This window comes from Ictalurus punctatus, chromosome 14, assembly GCF_001660625.3.
Source record: "Ictalurus punctatus breed USDA103 chromosome 14, Coco_2.0, whole genome shotgun sequence".
NCBI classification, from domain to species: Eukaryota; Metazoa; Chordata; class Actinopteri; order Siluriformes; family Ictaluridae; genus Ictalurus; species Ictalurus punctatus.
In genome coordinates this window covers 17,782,356-17,792,955 of record NC_030429.2, presented here as the reverse complement: position 1 = coordinate 17,792,955, position 10,600 = coordinate 17,782,356, and the positions used below count along the sequence as shown (strand labels likewise).

The window sequence follows — 10,600 nt, the reverse complement described above, 5'->3', positions numbered from 1 at the left end:
GGATGTCATGACGTCATTTTTCATGATTTTATTGAAACAGATCGTGTACAAGTCTTAGGTTAAGTTTGGGGACAAGGCCAAATTGGTATTTTAAAATAAAAAAACAAAATAGGAAGACAATTTTCTTTGGTATAGTAATTATTTTTCAAGGTAAAATAAACATAAATAAATAAATAATTAAAATAAAAATAAAATAAATAAATAAATAAATAATTGTTTGTAGTTACTAAACAGTTTGTTTCATATCTAAGTGTTTTTAGCTGAATTTGTGGTCCAGCAACATAAGAAAAGAGGGCTATGTTGGGAAACAGTATCAGTCTCTGTATATACAGAGAAACAATGCAGAAACAGGTTTGAATTGACTTATGAATCGAATCAGCCTCGACCTACCTATTTTGAAAGAGTCGATCAGAAAGAACCGACTCCTATCAGAATCATCCATCACTGGTATCGGCTCGGACCCTCAGACTGCGCGGAATGGCGTTTGTGTGGAAACCGTGACAGGGACATCAAAACTTTTGCAGCAAATAAATGTGATTTTATTCTGTTCGTCGGACGTGGAGATTTCCTGCTGTCTCATTAATCCCAACACAAATCTTGTGCGAGAAGAATATGGAAACATCGGACAGCAAATGTGTACTTTCGCTGCTTCTGTTAGTCATCTGTCAACTAGGTGTGTATCTGAAGTTTCTATCTTTCTTTACTTTGGTTATGGATAGACACCAAACCCCCTGCATTAAATGACCACCTATAAGGGTTTTTAATACCTAATGCTCCAGCTGGACAAGAATGAACAGTGTAGGTGATAACTACAAGACTATAAGAGTTAACTCAACACTTTAAGATGTTAATTAAACATTGGTGTGTTTGTTCCTATGCGATGATCCTGTGCGCAACTGCAGACATCCTAATGCTGGATATATATAGATATAAATTACTGATAGAAGTCAAACTGACTCAGTTACACAGAACATGAAGATGATGTCTACTTGCCTAATTTAAACACACGGGTTGATATGATTGGTAGTTTTGGCAAATAATATATATATATATATGTATGTATGTATATATATATATATATATATATATATATATATATATATATATATATATATATATATAAAAGTACATCTATATAATGAGTATTTTATTCTGTATTACCCTAACTGGATCATCTCCATCGCACCCTTTCATTTTTCATCCAAATATAAATGCAATAAATTAATGGGTATTAAAAAAAATCTAATATCCACTTCTTTAATAAGACTTGTCTGTTATTATGGTATGATGTGAAGATAGATTTGAAAGCACTAAAATACTTCTTAGATGAGCTGTCCACCACAAGGGCTTATCAGGAGCTTATCAGGGGCTTGAGGTCAAGTTCAAGTTCCTGAATATCACACAGAGACTTGAATTTTTTGGTCATTTATAAATATGATATTCGTAATATGACTGCAAATAGATTTATGTCATGTCAGAGCATGGAAGTATGATATAGATGTAGAGGTTGATTTTTGCATCTCAAAGGGCAAGTAAGACTCACTCCTAAATGATGGAAAATAGGAGAAGAATTATTAATCTTAGTGTTAAAGCAGCATAAAACTAACACAAACAGGCCATTATTACCGTATCCAAGCAGTTTTAGCAAAAATGGAAAAAGAAGAAAAAACTGACATTCTGAAGTTGTACCCACAGACCCTTAAAACCAGTTAAAACCCATTTGCTTAAGATATGCTAAATCTTTTTGTACACCAGCTTGTGAGCCTGAGTAACTTTTCTGTTGTGCATTGAATAACAATCAAGGTTTCAGCAGTCAGTGCTCTTTGGAAACTTTCTCCAGGACAGTAAGGATGGTCTGTGCTCCAAAAATGCTCAGTTGTAGCCCTCTACCCTCGGCTCCTTCTTTTTCACCCCCTTTCATTTGGTGCTCTCAATGACGCTTTCATGAAATCTGTGGCACAAAGGAAGGCTCAACCTTTTGGAACTCATAAGACTTAGTGGAAGAAGAGCCCATGGTCTTATGAATGAAATGTAGACTTTCACACCATCTGTTTTCCCAAGTGCGGTGCTGTAGATAAGTTTTTCCCCCCTTGTACTTATTGGGCACTGTTCTGTTTTTTCCACTGCAAAAGCCCCTGTGTTGTTTTTTTAATTCTGAGATTGTGACAGATGGCGACTGTAGACTGCAGAGCTGTCAATCAAAAAGGCATAGAGGTTCCACAAGTCCCCTCCCACATGCCTTGTGTGTACGCACCTATGAAGGGCATGTAGCAGTGTGTGTAACCACATGCTCCAATTAGTCACATGATCACTCAACTGTTTGCATGATTTCAGTAAGACACCATGTTTTTCTGTCTCATTATTATAGTGTCCAGGTGATGTGCAATTAAAAAAATTCTATATCAAATTTCTACCACATACATACTTTTACAGATTTAATTTAAATTTAATAGTGAAAAGGTTCCTCTCAACATTTCCCCTCCAGCAAGTCTCTTTCTCTGCCTCAGCCTTTCTTTCTTCCTTTCTTGAGCTGGTTAGGCATGCAGTCCCACCCAACCCAGTCTCTTTGCTGGTGAAAAAGGGGAGCAGATTTCTTCCCAGTGGCAAAGGGGGCATTTTGATGACCAGATTAGTTGGTATTAGCCCCAAGCGTATTCACTCAGGCATGCACAGGGGAACACAGTGGGTCTCTGAGCCTTGTCTCTCCTCCACGGGACAGTGAGCAGGCTGTAGCTGAATGGAGCAGGCAGGCTCCGTGCGAGAGCCAAATCCCCATGCTGGACAGCCCAAGGCTCTGGGCCTAGGTCCCCCAGTGAATTATGCTGTCAGCTGCTTGATTTGTTATGTGCCTGGCTGGCAAGAGGCGACCGGTGCTTGCGGGCACACAGTCACACAGAGAGTTAGGCAGGGAGGGGGAGCTCATTGTATATGGCATGTGAGTGTGACACTCAGACGGGCCCCTGGTTTGTCCCAGTAGTGATGGAGAAGGACAGAGGGGGGGTTTAAGTACCTTTGTGTGTGTCTGTGTTTGTGTTCTGTGTGGGTGTATGATTTGTACCCATCATGAGAGTGTCAACTGCCCTGGGACCTTGCTGGCTGCCCTGTCTCTGTCTCAGCCAGCAGGACTGGGAGCACCTCTTTTTTGGCCTTTTCGAGAAAGGCTTTCAAATACTTCTACACTCAGCACCTCCTCCTCACATCTCCACCTTACTCTTCACTAACATTTCTTTCTCTTTCTCACCCTTTTGCACTTCTTTCTTTGGTTGGCAGTCTTTATTTCTTGTCTTTCAGCCTGAGTTCCTTTTAATTTTACTGTCTCTTACCTTACATTTTATCCTGATACCAAAACACATTATTGTTTAGCACTTTATTGTCTCACCATATGTTTCAGTCCTTTGACCTTAGGTGACTATCTAATTTCTCATTTCCTGTGCCCTATTTAGCTACATACAGCGCTCATCTATCTTCTACTTCCCTGAGGCTCTGTACTGTCACATGTCCCTTTTTTGTTTCGATCTCTTTCACTCGTGTACTCTGTATCTTCATCATGATGCGTGTGGTGTTACAGTGTCTGCTGGTGCCCTGGTGCTTCTTTGCCAGCAGGGTCACTGGCCCTGACTAGCCACTTAATTAATGTCGGCAGAGCAGAGCTGTCCCAAAGGCCAGCTCACATCAGCAATTTGAGAGAACAACAGGAGTCCTGTTGAATGGCTGGTAAAGAAGCGTCGAGGTCTCCTTCTTCTCTTTAGAGGTCTGGAGGTGTGTGGTCTGGAAGTGTCTCAGATATTGATGGTCCCTGATCGAGACAAGAATACCAATGAAAGAAGTGGAAGTTAACAAAAAGCTTGTATGTTAACAGCAAGAATGTGGAAGACTCTTAGGCTGTAGGGACATACATCAAGAACGTATTCTTTGGTGAATTGTAAAGATATAAGAATCGAATTACATGGTCCATTTTAGTGTCACTAATTGTATAGTAGAATATAATTATTCCTTAGCACATGCCTCTTTTTAGAATGGGTTGACTGTTTCCACTGTTAAGCGCCAACAGATTAAGAGAATTAAGTTATTGAATGCATGTGCTGAATGTTGTAGAATGAAGTTCAGGTATCATTGTCTACTCTATTGTTGCTTCTTTCTTAAACACCTTGCAACAGGATGCATATTTTAGATCAGACATTTGTCATCGCTTTGGGCTAATGGCTTCTTACCTCAACAACAACAACACACCTAGTAGAGTTCATTCTACTGAACATCCTGTTTGGGATGTTCTTAGTGCTTTTGACATGCCAGTGGACATGTGATCATACAGTATGTAGGCTGGAAGCATGACAAACTTGACCATCTTGTATGGTAATAGCGTTAGAAGATGACAAAAACAGTAAATGTCACTCACGGTATTCACTGAATAGCGTTGGCTACAATTTTATAGTCCTTTCCCAGGACTTTTATAGTCCAGATTATTTGACAAAATCTGATTGGTCGAAGACCAAAAATGGTCAGCTCCAGAGTGCTCCTGATTCTGGGATGTAGAAAAGGATGAATAGGAAGGCATTCTATGCAGATCATTAGTCTGTTCATGTCAGGAGCTTGTATGAGAGTAAGAGCGTTTTTATAATGCTAGATGTATACATATACTGAAAAAAGATACCTGACCAAAAGTATGTGGTGCTTGGCCATCATACACATATGTGCCCATTCCAAAAACATGGGCATTAACAAAGAGTTGGTCCCCCTGTTCTTGTTAGAAGAAGAACAGGGGGACCAACTCTGTGTTAATGCCCATCTTCTAACAACCTCCACTCTTCTAGGAAGACATGCACTAGATCTTGGAGCATGACTTTGGGCATTTGTGCCCATTCGACCACAAGAGCATTAGTGAGGTCAGGCACTGATGTTGGCCGAGGAGGCATGGGCACAGTTAGTGTTCCAATTCATCCCAAAGGTGCTCAGTGGGGTTGAGATCAGGGCTTTGGCCACTACAAATCTTCCACTCCAACCTTGGCAAACCGTGTCTTTATCGACCATAGTTTGTGCATAGCCGCATTGCCGAGCTGAAACTGATTTGGGCCGCTTAGTTCCAGTTAAGGAAAGTTAATCCTTAATGCTATTTTCTAGACAATGGTGTGCTTTCAACTTTGAGGCAAAGGTTTGGAGAAGACCCTCATGTGGGTGTGATGGTCAGGTGCCCACATACTTTGGGCCATATAGTGTACGTGATCAGAAGTGATTAGAGTGCTTAGCCATTAGCGGTTTGGTAACTTATGAAAAAGGAGAGAGCTTTAATTTTGTTTATGTGCAAGTGGAATTTGCTGGCATGATGCTAGTGTAATGCTAATTTAGCTGGGTGTAAGCCATTATTTTTCAGTTCTCGCCCAGTTGCTATTTTCACAGTCAAAAATGAATGCTTCTGTGCTGGCGTGGGTGGAGTTACATTACATACAAGGGGTGTGACATTCAAAGTCTGTCAGTGGGAAGGCTTTTCCCATTTCTTATTACCAGTATGTACAACCCCAAATCGAAAAAAAGATTTTTTTTTGCAACACGTCTCTAAAAAGTTTGGACGGAGCAACAAAAGGCTGGAAAAGTAAAAACAAACATCTGGAGGAACATTTTGAACTAAGTAGGTTAACTGGCAACAGGTCAGTAACATGATTGGGTATAAAAAGAGGCAGAGTCTCTCAGAAGTAAAGATGGGATGGAATCTGGATGTAAGCATCTGTTGTTCTAAAACCTGTATGGAAAACCTAGCTGAGAATATATATTATGCTGTGATATTATGCTTAAATTTTACAGTATATCTCAAAGAAAGAGAGTTCATATGTCATATTACAACAGTACATTGTGAGTAAAAAAAGTTAGGCTTGGATGAGTAGCCAGTTTGGGTCAATAAACTTCCCTCAGCCTGGAAATAGTGTGACAGTATGAATCACTGAATTGATCCTTTATTAGGGTTAGTCAAGGCAAAGCCTTCCCAGAGTGCATAGCACTCCTCCACTTCGCCACCCTTTCTCATGTGAGAATCTGTGCCCTTTTCAATTAGGATACCACTCCAAATAGCTACTCGCCTGGGTACTCAAGGCCATCAAAGAACTAATGGGAGATTTTCAGAGTCTTTTAATGAGCCTGCTTCTCAGTTCACACTGTCTGCACTGTATAGTCCAGGGAAAACCACAGTGGCTTAAAGCAGGTGAAAAGCAATTAGCAAGCAACCTCTCATCTCAGATCTCCCACTGTTGTTTTTCTCTTTCTCCTTTTATGGTTTTGAATATTTTACATCTGAGCCTAAAAATGTTGAAAGAATTACATGAGTTAAAAAATTGTTGAGAGGAGGGCTGTTTAGCTGAGAACCCCAAAGTGCTTCTCGCATTCCCCAGAAAGCCATACACTTCTTTTTGGCAGCCAGTTTGTTGGGATTTAGCAGATGATAAGTAATTGCTTGATCGCACATTCAAAACATGTTGTGTTGAGCTTTTTGAGACTAATTAGAGATGATTATCGGTTCTGATAGTTGTCGAAGAGTCGTAAAAATGTTCAGGCTCAATTTGGCTTTGGATGTCATTAGTTTTAGATACACTAGCACTAATCCAAATTTTTGTCTAATATCCAGCATAAATAAGTTAAACACTTAGAGCTACATATATGCTAACTGAGAATTTTAGCCTAGCGGTTACCAGACCAGTTAAATGCTTTAAAATCCTAATATATGGTTGTTACCATTCTTAGTGAAATGCACTGAACTGTTCTGCGGTGGTGGATGGTAAGACAAGCTTTCTGTGGCAGGATCATGTTTTGAAGACTTTAAATAATCTGAATAGATTGTTGTAGAGAACATTTAACATCATTAATCGCCCAATTCAGGAAAACAATCAGGAAACCCAAAGAGAGACAGGTGACCTTCTATTTTCTGCCTTAATATCAAATCATTGGAAAGAAATGCAGCCAATAAAGGTAAAGGATTAGGTTAGGCACACACAGCTAACTAACCTCAAATCCATAAACTCCTCAGACGTGATTGAATTTTTCCTCTATTTCCGTACAGAGTGCGGGTGGGCACAAAATAAATAATTAAATCCTTAAATGTCACATTGTGTCATGTAGCACAGATATGGTAGATAAGAATGTCCTTCTGGTTATATTTTAAAATGTAAATGCACTCTTTTACTAATATGTTTAAATCATGTTAAACATGTGATTAGTTTTGTTTTTTTGGATGTAATTTTTACTTGCATTTCATACTTTACTCACTATATAATGTAGCATAATGTAGTGTACCAGTCAGTAGGTCACTACGTCAGTGAAGCCCCTTTTGTACTCTGCTATCTCTGCCAAAGGGAATACACATATGATGTAATGTGGTAATGGACTTTCACTAATTAGGAACAACTGAGTCTTGAAATTTAAGCTCTGTATAGCTCAGCACTGCTTTTACTATAATGACAGGAAGCAGTTTAGAGCAACATAGTGTATCATCTGTATGACTAGCAAATTGCATACCAATGGAAAGTAAGCAGATGTTTGGTGCACCATCTACAGTATACCAGCTTTGCCAACAAGTTTTTGCTAGTCCACCAGCATGTCCAGACTATACCAGCACTCACCAAATTAAATTCATGGGATTCATAGAGCTAAGCTGTTTTTAAAAATTTTTTTATTTTATTTATTTTGCTGCACTGTTGGTATGCCCAGCATAGGAAAAGGTGTCTCACTTATACGTAAGGATGTATCCATAGATTAATTCTGGATAGAATATGTGGAAGAATGACTTTTGATTCTGTGGGCTTCAGGTCTGGACGAGAACCATAATTAGGAAATTATTTTAGCTGTTCTTGACAATATTTATTGCATTTCTTAATTTATGCTTCTCTCATTTATTAATGTTTTTAAAACCATTAAAATACCAACAGTTCTGGTCCTCTATTAGTTTGTAATATACACAATCCCATACCTATTGTCTGGTAAGCTAACTGGTAGCAGGATTAGAATTGGTTATAGCAGGACACTGCCTCTGTTCATACTGACAGCTTAAAGGTCTTCTTTCCATGTTGTCCCTTTTCCTGCCAACAGAGTTAATTAATCTGAATACCAAGCTGTATGTATATGAGTCCATTTCCCTATGCATAAGCATGTAGAAGTAGGAAGAGGTATGGGGTGATGACAGAATTTTCCATGTAATACTGTTAACTGTTAACGACATTGTTAATTGTAAATAGTAACAGTAGCAACATTAAGTTTATCAAGTTTAATGTGTTTAAACGATGATGTGATTTATCTTTTAATGTTTTTATTAAATGTCTTGTGGAAATGGCCAACCAAACTAATACTACCCACTACTGTATACATTACTACTGAAGATCTATAGATCTACTGTCCAATAGATAAGCAATTCTAGCTACATAGTTCTTTCTCAAATTGGTTGTGGTCTGAGTCCATTATGATTGCTGTTTGACCAGTCCGTGGTGTGCAATAGACCCAGTTTGGTATGCATAGTAGTCAATCAGATTCAGACAGGTGTTTATTTAGCAGTTACTTGGCAATGGAAATTGTGGGAAATTACTGATTTATTACTGTATTGTGCCATACTGCACAGTCTGATGGAACACTACTTTGAGACATGGATATTCTCTACTTGTGCTACCAAGAGTAGTCAATCAAAGTGTGTGTGTGTGTGTATATATATATATATATTTAAAGCCTTTTCATACATCACTGGATGCGAACAGTGGATGTGAATGTGGGCCGGCACTCAGGTTACCCTTTGCCACCCTGAGAAGAACACAGAGCACTGTAAATGCATAAAGGCACTGAGTAAGGAGTTGGACTTCTCTTCTAGTGCTAGAGTTACAGTGGATTAGGAGGAACAGTGTCTATTTGTTTTTGTTCCAGCCTCAGTCTTCATGATTCCCTGCATTTGGCACTAGAGGCCCTCTTACAGGGACAGTACAGCAGGCATGTGTCACTGAGAGGGGTACTCACTAAATAAACCTGCCCAGTGAAACTGTCTCTTCAATCACTTTAAAGCTCTATTCCTCTATAAACAAAGTGTTCACATGGGCTTTGTGTTTAAAACACTCCCTGGCCCATTGTAAATGTTTATAGATATTTTACAGACTAGATAGTTTTTTTATAGAAGCATATTGTAGGCAAAATTTTGTAAGTAAACATGCAAAATGGTAATGTATTCCTATAATTGAATGGAAATTTTCCCACTTACATATATACAACTGAAAAAGGGTGAACACCAGCAGCTTTTCCTTCAGGAAGTCCTAAAATTTACCTAATGGCTTAGAACAACAGGGATTGTGTAGACATGACAAAAAGCAGCATTCAAGGGTGACTGGTAAGAGATGTGCGACTTTGTGAAGAGAAAGGAAACTGGGTAAAGTGATATAAACTTGCAGGGAGTCTGTCTGAATGGAGCTCTACTGGTGCTGTGTCCATGACAATGAGTGAAGGATGGAGGGAAGTCGCAATGGCCAGAGGGCATGTAGAGATCCGCTTGTTTTCCAGGATGAATGTAGCTACACTGCTCGCATGCTGATTGGCAACCTGGGCTGTTAGTGATAGGAGATAAAAATGGTTTGCTGTACTTTGTACCTTTGTAATTGAGTGACAGAAGAGAAAAAATGAAAAAAAAAAAAGAAATAAAGATGATAAATCTTAGAGATTTTCTAAATGCTTTAAACTCCCATTGGTGGACTCAGATTTACACTCCTCACTGTCATAACTGCATAATCTTTCCTATTAGTTTTAGTGTTTATTCTAATCATTTATAAATGCAATCGTACAATACTATATTTTTTAAGATGAATGACAGAATAATACACAGAGTTAAAGGGGTTACATATTTAACTAAAGAGATTTACTGTATATTAGGCATATAAATATATTACCCCTGTCTGCTTATTAATAAGTCTTCATAATAATTCATTATATACTTTCATAAGTATATTATTCAGTAACTGTAAATAACAGCTATAAAATGCATACTTTTAACTGTTCAAACTAGTGCTGTAATCAAGACCACCATTGTCAAGTCCAAGACAAGGACTAGCTGAGATCGGATAAGGCAGAGTCCAAATGAAAGTCAATATAGAGACCAAAACACATCAAATCCTTTTTAAAGCCGAGCATTTACTTCAACTACTTGGTTTCATTTCTGCGTTGTGACAGTGATTCTGTGATTTTTCTAGAAGAAAGAATTAGGTTTTTTTTTCTTCAAAGAAAAGACACCACAAACATTCTCTTTTTATAAAATCCCGGATGTGCTCAAGACCATGTTTTGCGAATCCAATACCCGAGGCCCAGTCCAAATACAAATGGTTTGCCCATCCAAGACATGTCCAAGTCAATACAGAAAACGTCTTAAGACCATACTCAAAACTTTCATCTCTAGTACAAACACACATGTAGTCTTATTATGATATCACTATCGCTGGACTGCAATTATAGTGATATATAGACTTGGCTAACACACACTATGGAATAAGCTATATGTAGTAAATTGGGTTGTGAAAATTTTCAAACCCCTTCAGTTTTTGCACTTTTCATTGTGTTTTTGATTTAATTTAAATTATTGATTGATTGATTGATTGATTGA

The 10,600-nt window shown here is 38.4% G+C and overlaps 1 protein-coding gene across 6 annotated transcripts in view; it reads left to right on the top strand.

The window, feature by feature from the left end:
• The first annotated feature begins 369 nt into the window (after positions 1–369).
• The window catches only part of ptprz1a (protein tyrosine phosphatase receptor type Z1a), a 53,414-nt gene continuing 43,183 nt past the window's right edge, over positions 370–10,600 (top strand). For 2 of the 6 annotated variants that reach the window (XM_017485052.3, XM_017485051.3), the window contains exon 1: positions 400–673. In XM_017485052.3, coding sequence (XP_017340541.1) covers positions 613–673 — 61 coding nt within the window. In that variant the 5' untranslated portion in view covers positions 400–612. Of the gene's footprint in view, positions 674–10,600 lie in introns of all 6 variants that reach the window. The other 4 variants (XM_017485054.3, XM_017485053.3, XM_017485055.3 and 1 more) reach the window with 4 other exon arrangements.